Source organism: Alosa sapidissima, chromosome 19 (genome assembly GCF_018492685.1).
Source record: "Alosa sapidissima isolate fAloSap1 chromosome 19, fAloSap1.pri, whole genome shotgun sequence".
Taxonomy (NCBI): Eukaryota; Metazoa; Chordata; class Actinopteri; order Clupeiformes; family Clupeidae; genus Alosa; species Alosa sapidissima.
In genome coordinates, this window is record NC_055975.1 from 25,160,712 (window position 1) to 25,177,233 (window position 16,522).

The 16,522-nt window shown below is 45.2% G+C and overlaps 1 protein-coding gene across 1 annotated transcript in view; it reads left to right on the forward strand.

The window, feature by feature from the left end:
• The first annotated feature begins 6,057 nt into the window (after nucleotides 1–6,057).
• Nucleotides 6,058–16,522, forward strand: part of ush2a (Usher syndrome 2A (autosomal recessive, mild)) — a 302,735-nt gene continuing 292,270 nt past the window's right edge. The window contains 3 exon segments of the mRNA XM_042073212.1: nucleotides 6,058–6,329; nucleotides 7,163–7,826; nucleotides 9,944–10,109. Coding sequence (XP_041929146.1) covers nucleotides 7,294–7,826; nucleotides 9,944–10,109 — 699 coding nt within the window. The 5' untranslated portion in view covers nucleotides 6,058–6,329; nucleotides 7,163–7,293.

The window sequence follows — 16,522 nt, forward strand, 5'->3', positions numbered from 1 at the left end:
CGGGAAGACAACAAAGACACTCAGAAATGAAATGAAAGTAAATTGTATGGACTCAAGTTAGAGCATGTTGCTCATGTTTGTGCAAGAGCAGGAAGAAATAACAGGTTTTACCTCTCGACATCAGGCACTGTATTGGTGGACTTACACATGGCACATTTCCATGGGGGTGGACAAGAAATGTGACATGAAATGTGTGCTGTCATACCATATGTGTGCTAGATTCAGTGTGAATTTAGTATAGTATATTTAGTATATACTCTGTAAAACACTGTGCCTGAGAATGATTCTTTGACCGTTTGAATTGATTTAGGTGTCAAAAGCAATGGGTTGGTTGACACTGATACCAGTGAACGCTTATCAGCTGAAAGGCTTATGTTTTGAACATGTTTCAGGAAAGGCTATGGAATTAGTCAGTATGGATTGGCTTAAAGAGTCTTTAAAGAGCTGTGCTTGTGGCTTTTAAATGACTTCCTTGAGTTTTTCTTAAGGTCTACAGACTCTAGAAGGAGATAAGCTGCCCGATCCATCTAAATACAGTACATGTAGCACTTACAGTACAGTGAGATACAACAGCACAACTTTTTTAAACTAGGAGTAACATAATCAAACAAAACAGCGGTTGCCTAGTTCAAGGCAAACTAACCCAAAGACACACATACACACACACACACACACACACACACAGAAGAGAGATGGGGGTTTCTGGACTGTTCCGTCCACCTCAGTAGGGTCATAACTCTGGTGTTAACCCCACCCTATGCACGCCACATCTCCCCCATCTCTCTTGTGTGTGTGTGTGTGTGTGTGTGTGTGTGTGTGTGCGCGTGTGTGTGTGTGTGTGTGTGTGTGTGTGTGTGTGTGTGTGTGTGTGTATGTGTTTGTGTTTGTGTGTGTGTGTGTGTGTGTGTGTGTGTGTGTGTGTGTGTGTGTGTGTGTGTGTGTGTTTGTGTGTGTGTGTGTGAGGTGCTAATGTGTGCTGTGTGGCCCCTGATGGCGTTTTGTCGCCGAACCTGCCCAATTGATTTCCCAGGATCAGAGGTGCGGTTGATCCTCTTGGGGGCGCGTGCTGATGACACGTCCATCGCCGTGGTAATGGCCTTTCACAAGTTCCACATTCCCCCGACACCAGTTGGGTTGCAGGATCTTCACAATCTTGTGTGTGTGTGAGTGTGTGTTCATGTGTTATATACATGTGTGTTTGTGTGTGTGTGTGTGTGAGTACACTCACATCCGGGTGTGTACTGGCATTTGTGTGTCTGTAGACTGTGTGTCGGCAGTGTGTCTGTAGACTGTATGTGTGTGTGTATGTGTGTGTGTGTGTCTGTCTGTGTATGTGTGTGTGTGTGTGCGTCTGCGTCTGTATATCGGAGTCATGACAATGTGCAAAGAAGGCAACTATATGTGCTGGACTTTCTCCTGAGGCCTTTACACCCCAGGCCTGGCTGGACCCTCTCTCGCTCTCTCTCTCTCTCTCTCTCTCCCTCTCTCTCTCTCTCTCTCTCCTCTCTCTCTCTCTGGGATTAGATGAACTCTTTGCCTCTTTCCAAAGTAAACAGGGCTAAAAACAAGAAATTCTAGACACCCCGAGCATCCCAAGGGCAGTCTGTGGGCTGATGGCTCTGGACGTGCTTGCTGGCTTGGCTCTCACAAACATATGTGAAATATATGCCGCTGGACTACAAACAGCAGGCTTGTCGTGACATACTACAGTAAATATCACTTGATACAACACATAGTGACACAATGTAATGGTAACAGGGCATTGAGGGGGAAAAAGATACATCTGGAATTTGGATCCACTCTTAAAACCATTTAAGTGTCAAGAGGTTAATGTCACTAACGTCTAGCACCTAAAACCGCTTTTTATTATTATCCAGAGACCTCAGTAGCTGCTGCTCGGAGTGAGAGTCAGCTCTAACACCCTGAAAGAGTTAATGAGGCATGCTGGGCAGAAGAGCCTATCGCAATTTTGAGAACTACTTAGCACTGCAATGTTAACTAGTAGATCACTCAGAGGCTATTAATTGTCTCGGGCAGTAAAAGGCGAGTCGACCATCTCCTCGAGTCCCGTGGACGAAACGTCGGAAATGGCAGGCCGCTGAGTTAAGGCAGGAGAGGGTCACCCACGCACGATTATTTGCACTTAAATGTTTTACTCTGGCTTGGACGAGCCATTAATTTAGTTACAGCACCTTAATAAATAGTTTGGTGTGTCACTCTCCTGTGAATTAGTAGCACTTTAGAGGACCCATATTAGGACAATATCTTAAATGCAAGTGACAACTGATTAATTTAACCTCGAAATCCAGACATATACCATTAAGCTTTGTGAAAAACATTATGTGTGTTTTTGTGAAGGGTTGACACGATTTAGTCTCCTGAGGGATATTACCAGTTGTTTTAAACCCTGATCACAATACTGTTCTCTTAGAAGAGTGAACTGGCTTCACGCTCCATGACTTTTTTTTTTTATTGAGGTTAACACTTCCACAGAGAAAGTTATGATTTAAGTTAAGAGTATTGATTTTATATTGTTCCAACACATTTAATATAACAACTTGTTCATTCTCTAACTAGTCCTTGTGAATAGTAGTCATGTTTGTCATAGTAATAGATGTTGTGGTGAATGTTTATGAATTTTCTTATAGTTTATGAGTCTTCTTATACACTGCTGTTAAAAGATGATACATGTACATTGGGCAATGGTTTATAACATGAGAAACACTCTGTATCAACCAAAACCTTTACTTATTCGGTTTATAAGTGCTGTTTGGCCAAAGCCTATTAGTGAATACTGAATAAACACAGTACATATTGAGTGAACTTGCATGGAGTACACACTCACTGACGTTTTTGGTGTGTGTTACATACGTTTTGAATATCATTTTTGGTATATTTTTTTAAGTCTAAATCAAATCTTAAAAGTGAGTAAATTATTTAATAATTGAACTAATAAGCTCCGATAGACTTAGCATCAGAACAAAGAGATGTTTGTCCTGTCAATCTCCGGCTTAAATCATTAAGTTGGTATATGAGTTGGTGGAGAGTACAGTAGTGACCTCATAAGGAGGAGACCGACGGATGGACGCGGACATCGAGGACGTGGCAGGATGATTAGGGGAGATTAGAGTCGGCGAGAGGTGCGGCACAGGGAGGAGGCTCAGCACATAACTGTCAGCATGCAATAATCAGGGAATTTCCTTAATCGTCTGGATGACATGTCTGAGTGATCTCATTAGGTCTAATACTGGGAACAATGACAGCAAGTCTTCCCTGGTGCAGCGAAGGGGGGGGGGGGGGGGGGGGGGGTGCACTGCCTATGTGCTAGCCACCAGACATCTAGATAAGTCTGTGGAAAGGAGACAGGCCCTTACGGTCCTCAAGGATGGGGGGCAGAGAGAGTCATAAGACGTTGCGAGTGTATTATAAGCGAGATAAAGGGGAGCTGGAAAAGTCTGGAGCCTATCGACCTGTTTGATCTACCTGAGCGAGCCCCAGGTAATGACAAGAGAACAGAGAACAGAGAATGTTATTTATAGTTCAGTGGCGTTGCAGCCAGGCAGAGAGGAGCAGAGAGGAGAGGAGAGGAGAGTGAAAACAACCTCTCAAAGAAAGCTTCCACATCGGCTCCCCAGGAACTATATAACCAGAGTGCACAAAGACGGCCCCTCAATTCCCCACAAAACGCTGACAGAGAATGGAACACAGACTAGAGGAGCATCACAGCTTTGCTCTTTTTCCCCTCTTTTTTTCCACAATCTCTCTCTCACTCTCTCTTTCTCTGGTCTAGTGCAGTACAGCCGTCTCCCCTTACTGCACCTGGGCTAAAAGGTTAATTCAATCATATGGATACTCAGCATGGCGAGGGAGGGCTTTCTGATTGGAGCTCAGGGGACCGAACCCTGAGCGCCTCTCATCTGAGCCGCTCTGATGCCACTGCTGTAGGCTTCCTGTACTACTGCTGCTGCTGCGTATTCAGATGTGCCAGCAATTTGTGGCCACACACCTCACACACTGTTTCTAATTTCCTGAACATTTGATACTGTGATCGTGCTGCCCCATGTGACACACTCCCAATCAATGCGGCTACTCCGTCTGCTCAAACCATATTATTATCATAGTTTTTACTTGTCATCCTCTTCTTCTGGCTCAGTCAAAATGGCCGATTTGATAGCATACAGATGCCTCTGTATCCACCCCCACCCCGATCCCCCAATCAAAATAATGGCTGAATAACATCAGGGAATCTTTAAACAAATAAATAATGAAAGTGAGATCATAAGAATGCATTAGGCATCCGCGGCCATTGTTGCATATTCTTCATTCCTCTCATGTCCAGATACCATCCACACAAACACACACAAAAACAGGAGAAAGAGTAAGGGGGGGGGGGGGTGCATATTCCCCCAGCGCTAATGGAGAGCTTCATTAATTAACGGACTGGTCCCGGCACATGGCTGGGTTAAACTGCGAGGGTCCATCTCAGGAGGTGCCGGCGGACGCTAAGGAGGCTGGGAGCAGTGCGGGGCGGCGCGGTGCGGTGCGGGGCGGTGCGGCGAGCCTCGGCGGCCTGATTTGCATGCTATCTCTGTGGACAAAAGGCATAGATAATGCTAATGCAGGACTTCAATTCACCACCCTCAGCATTTGTGTGCAGGGGATGCAGCAAGACAGAGAGGCTTAGAAAATCAATGCGGCGAGGGGAAAAAAATCAAAAGCTGATGTCTAATTCAGTGCAATGGTCGCAGGAACTTGATGAAACTGCTGGCGATTTACATATCTTTCCCTTCTTTTCTGCCTAATCTCAGAGACTTTGCACACAGACTGTGCAATTTGTGGACTCTGATTTGAAATGTCTTTGTGAAACAGTATCTCTCATTGCCTGCATGGTGTCAGCATAGCACAATGCAGCTGCCTGTGCTTGAATGGAGAACCAAATTGAATCCAGTAACAGCTTGTCTTGTCTCCATGCTTTTACATGGCGAGGGCTTTAGCATTGTACCTTTGTCAATCACATGATGACTAGGAGTAGGCCTACTAATAGCCCTTCCTAGTACCACTTCTACTGGCATTCTATGCATAAGTGTTTTGAAATACAGCTGAAACAGAAAGAGCTGGTTTCTGTGAGAGTCATATATTTATTGTGAAAAGCCTGCTGGACTGCTGGGGAAGAGCTGGCTCGGCTGTAGTTTATTGATTATTAGGCAAGTGCACTAATCTTCTTAAGGTCATTAAGTGTACTTAATTAAAAAGTGGTTAGACTGTCTTTGTTCACCAAAGCAATTGCAGCTGTTCAAATGTGATTAGTAGATAACAAACTTCTCTGAAATTATAAAGGCCATTTTTAATTTGTTTACATAATGTGAATGCATAAACACTATATCACTGTCAGGCTTCCTCAAGCTTCCCCTGCATCAGAGAGGGGGAAACAGCAAGAACTAATGTCCAGATTTATATTATCATCTCCCACTGAAGCACATTTTTTTTTTTTTCTTTTTTTTTCAGTTTCAGTGGATTTCCTGGAGAGCATCCATAGTGAGTCTCTGTCATTTAATGAAATAGCAACTGGAATTGACATTTCATAGATGTTTTGTATACAATAGTAGCCTAGGCCTATGATGTTGTCCAACTGATAGAAAAACCACTACTAGGCTACAAACAAATCAGATTACTTAGCATGTTGACAGACTTTTGTGCCTTGTCAAATTCTGTTTTGAAGAAATAACACTCAAATGAGGCCTATGGACCTATTTCCTGCATGGAAAATAGGCTACAAACAGCATAAATAAGGCTGCTTGGCTTTTCCAGCTAATTCACACAGAAACAACATCAACATAAATAAATCTTTTCTTATTAGATCAAGATAATTCGTGCATTCAGTGAATGTACTGTTTACTACAAAGCCACAGGACCTCTCGGTTACAATCCTTTGTCCTCTTTTCTCCTCTCCGGTAGTCCAACACCTGAATGTGGACTCAATCCAGACCCAGGTTGCCTAGCGACGTCGAGTAGCGTTCCTGAACCTGGAGAGCCACTTGTTAGAGCGAGACGCGAGACTAACGTGAGGTAATACAATATGTGTCATCTCCGTCAGTCGACGGTGCGCAAACAAGACAAACAAAAGGATACTACGAAATTGCCAAGTTCTGGAATAACTGTATTGTGCACTAAATAAACCAGTGGTCAAACTGCGAGAGTGTTTTCATATTGACTAGCACAGACAAGTTCCCCCCACTTTGTCCCCAGCGCGCGCGTTAACCAGATGGCAAACTACTATAATCAGCTTTACAGAAATGCCGAGTGTCCGTGCGTCTCATGAAGACATCAAGGTAAGAAAACAAAATGGCTTTCTTGTCGGTGTTATTTTACCTTCAGAAACTTAGCATAATCCCTTGCATTAACATATTTTGTATTAAGATGATAACAGCGTTACCGAGATGTGGTGGGAATGAAACCGTGTTATTGCTGTGGGATAAAACTCGAGTACCACGCTAGTAGCCTATCCCCCCTCCAGAGAACAACAACAACGTGTTGCATGTAGCTCATAGTGTATGCATGGATGTATCGTTATTTCCTCTGCCCTCATTTAATAACATAAACCCAGAACTTGATACATGTCTCAGTCCTGAGTTTTTTGTCGAAGTCAGTGGCTACTTTTTATACTCTTGGGGTACATGCAGGTGATACATTATTAATAGAAATTGGGGTGAGCGCTATCGGGAAGATATCCCCGTGATGATGCCTGTGATAGTGCTATATGCAGCAGATTAATATTGGCAACATAATCACAAACAACTGGTTGTTTCTTCCTTGAATGTAAATGTGATATATTTTCTTCATGGATTCTTGGGTTGGAAAGACATAAAGGAATAGAAGCGTTTTTTTTCCAGATGTTTCTTTTAAATGTATGTACCAAACCTGCCTTTAGTCCATCAATCAAGCATCCTTATGTGATAAAAATAAGTTTAACCCCCAGCAGTAGCAAACATATTTTTTTCTTATCGAAATTCTGATTGTAAATAAACAAACTGATGCTAAAGTGTTTCCGTTCAGCCGACCCCTAGAAGCCTTAAGGCCATAAGTTGAAAGGTTCTTAAAGTTTTCCCCTTTCCCGGGAATCCTTTTAATGTTTGATTTTATTTTTTTGTCCGTTTTCCTGCAGCCATCTCCTCGGGACTGTGGCCGGCCAAAATCCTAGCTATCATGTGAAAGTGTTGGCCTCCACCCGTCACTGTGCCATTAAGCTGTGCTGCCTTACCCAAGGCACCGGACTGTAAAAATGTCACCTCCAGTATGAGCACCATTACTTATTTAAGATCACTACATCAGGAGGCACCCCTGCTTCCAAGGATGTATTGGCCCTTGAGGCGACGGGGCGCCATGTTATTATTGTACGCCCTGGGGTCCTGCATCTACGCCAGCATCGTCGCCCCTCAGGGCCTCTTTCCCCGGCTGGAGAACATTGGGGCCTATAAACCCGTCCGCGTGGCGCCGGCGGCGTCCACGTGCGGCGTGCCCGAGCGCAGTGCCTTCTGCCAGCCCGCCGTGACCCAGGAGAGTCTTCGGGCCTGTGCCCAGCAGTTCTGCGTCCAGGGGTGCCCGTACCGGTCATTGGCGCCACGCTACGGCAGCCTCCTGCGGAACCTGGGCACCTGCATCAGTGAGGATGGACGCGATGTGCATCCAGGGGTCAGGCCCGGCGACGAGACCAGTCATATATTTCGTAACCGCACGGACTGCTTCGCCTCCCCTCCAGTACCGGTCCTGGGTCCATCGGGCTCACTTACTTTAACAGTGTGGCTGAAACTGGAGGCGTCGTCTGAAATGTAAGTAGCCAAACTGCCAGACTTTCTCCTTCTCTCTCACTCTCTCTCTCTCTCTCTCTCTCTCTCTCTCTCTCTCTCTCTCTTTCTCTTCCTCTGTCTTTCTTCCTGTGTCTTAAGAAAGCCAGAGGCATTGAAATGCTTTCTGACACTTAAAAGTGTTTAAAAGCATCCACTCGGTCAGATCGGTTTTACGGCGGGCCCTTGCCAGGAAATAGCTCTCAACACTACAATTGAATATGATCCTGCTTTGACACTCTAAGGCAAGACCTCGGGTGCCACCGTGGCGGGAACAAGACCTGTTTGAGGCTGTTCGCAGGCTCACTTTACCCAACAAGATCACCACTCACACTAATTTCACCAAGGTCTCTTTGTGGGGGTAGAGATGTTTTGTCCTGATTCTGCAGTCATTTTCCCCCTGCTGCACAAAGCAAGAAGTCGCCCTTTTGTGCTCCGGCTGCCTGGTGGAATCTCTCCACGTCGGCCCGTGTTTGAAAGCCGATCTCCCTGGTACTACCAGCAATACTGATTGCAGACACTTTGTAGATTATATAAAATTAATAAGAGCGTCTTGGCTCCCGCAGCCAGAACCACCTCACAGCTCTGCTGGCTCGCTCCTCTCTCTCCCCAGTACACCGGCAGCTGTGTGAGGCCTGTTTAGATCAATGAAATGGAATTGCGAGTGTGTGCTTTTTCCGCCCAGTCCAGGGCCAACGGACAGACGCGCGGGCTCAAAGGCCACTTTGTTTTCCGGCGGTAGAGAAAATGATGTAGTTGAAAGTCAGAGAGGGGATGAAAGGCCTGGGAAAAGAAGGCTCCAGAAGAGCAACAACTGTTTCAGCATTTCATATCCACCGCAGACAATGAAAAGAGAGAGAGAGAAAGAGAGAGAGAGAGAGAGAGAGAGAGAGAGAGAGAGAGAGGGGGGGGGGGGGTTGGGGGTGGGAGAGGAAAAGACTACACAAGTAGCTTGCGGGTCATTGTAGTGTCTGTGCAATTCAACATGATACTATACTATAAAACACGATAACCTGAATTATTTCTATGCCACATGAAAGTAAGTGCAAGTAAGTAAATTTCCCTTTTTGAGTTCATGTACTCTGTTTTATGGTAATGAAAAGGATCACTTAGACTGTAGTTTTGAAACCTTTGCCCTTTCATGGTAAAAAACCAAAAGCCACATATGGTCCCTTGAGAAGTTTGGCCCAATTAGAATAAGCAGAGAGACGACGTTTTCGAAGTGTGTGTTGGAGTGTGAGGGCAGGCAAACGTTAAGCGCTGACATAACATGATTTATAGCATCTTTTGGCCCGTGTTCGTAAAAGGCTGCGTTTCCCATAAAATGTCACCAATGCTGTTTAATATGACAGTGCACAGGGTAACAGCACAGAGGAGGCCCGAGCAGGAGAAAACACCCAACATATGTTAAACTAATATGGCCGGCATAAATGTCAAATGAAATCATGACTTTCCTGTTGGGTCTTCATAAATAATCACTAATCTGCCTAACGCGCAGACCTGTCTGAGCGGAAGGGACAACTGCCAGTCCTCAGGTTGTCCGTACCTCTCTCGGGAATCAGCACTTTCTAATGCCATCATAACTCATGTCTCTGAAATTGAGAGAAGAGCTGCTGAACTACCCCTGGTCAGGCATCAACCTCTCCTGTCCCATGCTAAGTCAACTGCTCATATTTTACTTGTGTATGTACTGTATATATAAAGCTATATGTACGTACTGTATATGAATACACTATTGAATAATTTCCCTGTGGCTGGTATTTTTATACCTATTATGAAGAACTGCTCAGCTGGTAAACCAAGGAGCTAACATCATCAGGCCCAACTGGTAAGCAAGGCCCTAATAGCCCCGAAAGTCATTTGTTTCAAAGCCAGAGATGGCAGATGGAAATATATATATATATATATATATATATATATATATATATATATATATATTATATATATATATATATATATATATATATTTATGCCTGTACTACATCATAAGTCCCTTTGGATTTGGGTGCCTGCTAAATGAGTATAGCCATATCTAGAACATGTTTTTAAGTAAGTATGTGAATATTGGCTGTAACCTCCCTCTGGTGCTCTGGTGTATCCAGGAGTCTAATAGAGAAGAGGGCCGAGGGGGAGCTGGTGTTCGGCGTCCGGGTCTCGGAGGAAAAGCTGGAGCTCCGGTACCGTCTTCCCAGCGCTCCGGCGCTCGGCCTGGCCATGATGACCACGGGGCGCATCAACAAGCACGAGTGGACACACGTGGCCCTCCAGGTATGCATCTCTCCGCTGAGCCCAGTGCCAGCTGCTGCGGGGGCTGTTCGGATCAGATGTTAAAGAAACCCAGTGGAAGAATTGATATCTATGGGGCGGTGGTAGTGTAGTGGTTAAGGAGCTGGGCTAGTGTGCAGTAGCCTGAAAGTTGTCGGTTCAATTCCCGGCTTCCACCGTTGTGCCCTTGAGCAAGGCACTTAACCCCAAGTTGCTCCGGGGACAATGTGATCCCTTGTAATATAGCTGACATATGTAAGTCACTTTGGTCAAGAAGTGTCTGCTAAATGTAATGTAATGTAATCTAATGTATGCCCCTTGGCGTCAACATTTTAGCGATAACACAGTATCCAGTTAGTCTAAAACCGACTAAAAGGGTCATAATCCTTACCGGGCTTTTTGGGTCAGATGTTAAGCAATAGTTCAGTCCCTCAGAAGGACCTACTCTTGTAGTGCCGTGGAGGATGTATTTACAGTGTTATTTACTGTTCAAATTTAAACCTCCTGAAACCGCTGAATCAAATGAATGTATGAATCAGATGAGCAAATCTGCTGTCTCTCTGGTGGTTCCTAGTGGCATCTGCTAAATACTGTATACATTAACTTTACTTTAACTTTAGAAGTCAAAAAGGGCCTAGTATTGTGACGTAGGCTTCATGATCTTAATTATGCATAGAATGTGTTTATGCTACATGTTAATATTTATTATACATGTGTAAATATACATTGATGTGTGAATTTAAAACAAAAAATACAATGTTTTATGCTTCTTGAGTGTAGAAACAAGAAACAAACAAGCACAACAACCTTCTGCATCAAAGAAACAAATGTGTTGCAACAGCAGTTGTGGTTTGGACAAGCCAGAAAAAGCCACAGGCTCTTGCCATCGGCTCTGGCTTTGATGAGGCCCGTTCATGCTTAATGGGCTGCTGCCGCTGGTATTGATATTAATATTGTATCCAGAATCCCACAGCAGGCTTTACACTGGACCTTGTGTCACAACACATTTTGGATCCGGAAAGATGCATGAATTGAAGGCGCTAATTATAGTGGTAAACATCTGCCTTCCTACAGCTGTAGGGGTGGGATGAAGTGTGTGCGTGTGTGTGTGTGTGTGTGTCTGTGTGTGTGTGCGTGTATGTGTGCGTGTCTCTGTGTGAGTCTGTGTGTGTGTGTGTATGTGTGTGTGTGTGTCTCTGTGAGTATGTGTGTGTGTGTGTGTGTCTGTGTCTCGGTGTGAGTCTGTCTGTGTGTGTGTGAGTCTGTCTGTGTGTGTGAGTCTGTATGTGTGTGTGTGTGTGTGTGTGTGTGTGTGTGTGTGTGTGTGTGTGTGTGTGTGTGTGTGTGTGTGTAGGACGGATCCCACCTGGCCCTGTGTGTGCATCTATCACTGGTCTCCCTCCTCTCCGATGAGGAGTGCTGAGGGGCTGGAGTCATGGTATGCGGGTTATGGAGGCGGAATAGGCTGTTAGGCACGATGGATCGCTAACAAAGCTCATTTCAGCCCCCGCGCCCCCTTCATTTAAATTTATTTTCTCACCAAACACAGAAAGGTCAGGGCTAGGATGAGGAAACTATTGATCTGTGTGTTTTATTTTTCTTGTTTTTTTTTTTTTTGTTTGTTTTTTTTTCGTTTACCGGCAGGTATTTCCCAGACTACACCTGCGTCTGGGTCTGATTTGGCCCGGCTCTGTAACAGAGTCGGACTCGGTCGCAATATGAGTTATTTATTCTCTCTTCCTCCGGCTGCCAGTGTTTTTCCCTCGCTAATCAAGATTTTTAAGGCCCTTCTCTCCCCCGTGTGGAGGAATATTGGAAAAGACCATTTGTACTGTAAGAGCCAAATGAGAAGAAATGAAAAGAGAAAATAGGGTGGATAGACTCTGCCATCACAGGGATCGAAGGCAACGGGAGTGCTATGCCTTTGAAGAGCATTATCTTGCAATAGCAGTGATTATTCTGGCTTTAAATTGCAATCATTCAGGTTATGAATAGCAGGTTGACTTCAGAGGCAGAAAACATTATCATGATAATGAGATCCTTCCCGCAAATTCACAGGTAATATGCTCCAGCTCTGTGACAGCCATTGAGGGGCTGCAGGGCCCGTCCCGTCAGCCCATTAGGCGCCACTGCAGCTGTCTGGCGATATGCCTGCCTCAAAATTAGCCTATTTTCAGTCATTAACCCTTTCTGGTGTTTCTTACCTGAGGGTCAGAATGAAAGGGACTGCCACAGAGATCCATGCACATCATTCATGGCCCAGGGCATCTGCAGTCATTATATCTTTAGCCCTGAGTTGCTTTAGGCTGGGTGAATTGGTCTCCATAATCATGTTTCCTAGAATTGTGTTTGGCATTGAAGAATGTATTGGCATTTGAGTGTAAAAGTGAATTATTTGTCAGACAGGGTGAAGAGTCCACTGAGCCTCTCACCTGGAACAAACCAGACCAGGCGGTTCTAATACATCTCAGTGGGAAGCTACACCAGGCGCGTAACTGAAGCGTTCCGTTCGCGTTGCGTCTGCTGCAACAATTAGCTTCCACTGTAATCAATGGAAGTAGCTACACCAGATGTGATAGCGGCGCGTACGTTCGAAAAAAAATAGACCAATCTTCTAAAATGTTTTAAACGGAATGCTTGGTGTAGCTTCCCACTCAGAGGTAACTATTACTGATGTTACTTTACATAGAAAATCTGGCCTGAAAATCATAATGGACCCTTTCAAGAGAGTTCCATTATCAGCATCATAGTTGGCCCCACAAGACTTCCTTTTCAACATTCCATATGTTATCTTAATGCAGATGAAGTAGATTGGGGCCCAAATAGAACGTTCAAGCATTGTTTTTGTTTTTATTGTTGAAAGGGTCTATACACAAAACATCCTGTTCTATTCTCTCATCTGTTCAAAAAGTAAACATCAAATTGCAGTTCTCTCCTCCCCCCCCCCACTAAAGCCATCTTCTTTAGCGCTGCAACAGTTTTGTCAGAATCAAGCGATGAAATAATCGAGCCTGCTGACAAGCAATCGTCTCTCCGAGTTCAATTCCAGTCATCACCTCAGCCTGCCGCATCTTAAAGGCAGAGTGATGAAAAAAAGAAAGGTAGTCAAAAGGAATAGAACATTACAGTGTTTAGAAGGGGCCCGTGGGATGGGAGGGGAAAGCAAAAGGAAAGCCTGATCAGTGGATGCTTGTCCATTGTCATTATAATAACGCCCGTGAAAAGCTGCCGAAAGAAGCAGCCAGTGGAACACATAATCGGGGAGAATGATATCCCTTTCAAGCGGGCTGCTGCGACGCCAATGAGAAGTGACGGTAGGCACCTCCAGAATGTTTGTAGCGTGGGGTTATTGTTGGTAATTTGTCTCTCTGCGGAGACCAGCTGTAATTGAGATCAAGACAAGTCGCGAGTGGCGTGGGACTTGAGAGGGGGAAGGAGCCTCGCCTCGTTTTTCCTCTTCTTTTTCTTCTCTCTCTCTGTTTCTCCCTTTCATATTCTCTCTCTCGCTCTCTCCCCCTTCCTCTCTCTCTCTCTCTCTCCGTTTTTCCGTCAGTTCAAACCTGGGCTCCTGTTCCGGGGAGGAGGAAAGCGCTGACGAGCTGTGGCAGGTCCCTGTTCATAAAGCGGATCGGTGGAGGCAAAGCTGAAAATGTAAATGTTAAAGTAGCAGAGGAGTAAAGCCCCTCAGGGGCCCACCGGCTCTCCCCCAGCTTTAAGAAATCAGCATTATCATATCAATACATGTCAGGAAGGAGTCATTTACTTGTCATGACAAAATTTTACCCACTGTATAAATCTTTAAAATACCCTCGTTCTTTCAAGTCGAGAGATTGGGATTCTTTTGATGTAACAGGGCTTCCTTGGTATTGAAGTCTACATTACCTCTGCAGTGTCTTGTCCAATGGCCGTGTATCTGTTACACGGAGCCCTGTTTAGTCGACTCTCCCTTTCAGATCTCGTATTTCGTTGCCATGTGAAAAAAAAAACATGCTTGCACACTATGTTGAAAGGGTGAATTACCTGTTCAATGTAGAGACTTGTTAGACACGGTGCCTCTGGGGTTAACATTAAATAATCTGACAAGAAAAGCACATTATTAGATTTTCCCTCCGAGGAGAGGCATATTCTTGTACTTTTCAGGTTAATAGTTTTATTACAAAGGCATTGAGATACAAAGTACATGCTTTAGAGTCGACGGATGCCAAGAGCATACATTTCAAAGGATCCGATTTCTCTTGGTGCTACATCTGCATCTGTTGTGAATGGCTTGCAGTCTGCTGTAAGGGCTTTGGGACAATACTGTCTGGGTCTTTTGGCAGCAGATACTGTATGTTGTCTTTGGCTGCCTCAACTTCAGAGAATCACCACAAACCACAAGTTAATGAAAATTTTCACGCACAATTAACGCTTCCATGAGGGGTCTAGGCACTGGCCCTGGCAGTTTGATCCCACCGAGTCTCACAGAAGCCGAGGCTGCCCCTCTCTCTCTCTCTCTTGTTCTCTCGGGACATTTGTTTTGGCTATGATTCGCAGAGTCTTGAGCCCTTAACCCGAATGTGCACATGCCTCATCACCTCCTCTGAACTCCCTACCACCCCCCCCCCCCCCGCCCCCGCATCACACACACACACACCCACACACACGCACATACACACACGCACCGCCCAGTGAAAAGTAGGCCAGTGAGCCCGGTGGCCCCAGCCCCTTCCAGCCAAATGAGAATGGTGTCTGGAGGAGGCCGTGGCTGGCCGGGGCTGTGTGGAGGTCTCGGCCGCTAATAGACATGCTCAGATGGGAGCGCTCTGGAGGAGAGAGGTTCATGCTCTCATCATTCAGCCAGGCTGGCACGAGACGAGACGAGACGAGTCGAGACGAAATGCGGCAGCAGACTCAATCAGCTGCAGGCCGGAGAGACGCCGAGTCGGAAAAACGCGTCCGGACCATGATCTGTGTGTCCAGTACCGCTGCGGAACCCAATTCAGCTGATTCATAGAGCTGGAAACTAAACGTGCAGTCTCCTGCGCACTTAAAGCCAATCCTGGTGTTCATGCACAGTTCTGGCTTTGTAAATGCCACAACAAACGTAAACACAGATAAACATAAATAAACATAAATAAGTCCAGCCTGTCTGCGCATCGATCCTGGAGCATGGGAGGAGAGATGCGTAATTTGAGCTCAAATGACTATGTAATACTACACGCCCAAAATGCATCAGTTCTGTATTTATTTAATTCATGCCTTAGAAAAGGGTACATTATTATACAGCGTTACCTTAAGGTCCAAATTAAACTGCTGCCCTCTCTTGTTTCAAGTAGGTTATAGACCCTTTCAACAACATAAACAAAAACAATGCTTGAACGTTCTATTGTGTTCCCAATCTACTTCCGCTTCATTAAGATATGGAATGTTAAAACGGAAGCCTTGTGGGAACAACTATGATGCTGATAATGGAACTCTCTTAAAACGGTCAGCATCTTCATGCTTTTGCCTCTTGCCCTCGGCCTCCTAGATTCTATACACTGTACTCCCTAGATACAGTGCCAGCTGCCCCTAGGTGGAGTGTGGCCCGGACCTGGGCCGTAACCGTGCCGTAGTCTGCTGTGATCCGCGGCCCTTGGCGGTGCCCTGTAGCTCTCCTGTAATATAAATATGGTGTTAGAACATTTTCAGCCGGTATCAGTCAGACGACCCGGGAAGCTGGCAGACGCTCAGGTAACCTTTCCGAGGCGTGTGTGGCACCTGGGGTGATGGAGACTGATTGGCACCGTAAATGAAGGTGAAGCAAGGTGAGTCGAGGCAAGGAGAGTGCCCACCTTTATGCCAGCCTGCTGCCCACCAAAGGAGGAGCTGATAGATGGGTATAAATCTACCCTAACGTGCCAAGCGGAATTTAAAGTAAGACCGGAGTTGTTGATGGGCATAGGCTGCTTCGGGCTTTTTAACATATCAATGATTCGCAAAAAATGTTTTAAAAATGGAAACTACTCGAAAGATTCTTTGTGAAATGAAGTTTTTTTTTTTTTTAAATAGTGACACTTAGAAATATAAACAGCTGTAGGCAATGAGGGAAGGATGTGCTTCAAAGCTTTATTTCTTTTGTAGGGGGAAATTATCCATAGGCTATTCAGGGTTCAAGCAGGCTAGTGAAGTGTTTTTTTTCCTCCCTTGTGGTTGCAAGAGGCTTTTTAAAACCACACTTGATCGTCTCTCTCTCTCACACACACACACACACACACACACACACACACACACACACGATGGGATGTACGGGATTAATGATGAACCACTGTGCGGCATTTAATCTGGCCTGCTGAAGCCTTTATTGTGTGTTTCAGCACATCAATGTCAGGTAGAATTAAACGTCCACCAAGAGATGGGGCTTCCTTGGCAAGTTTCTCCAAAGTGTTTCTTCAAAT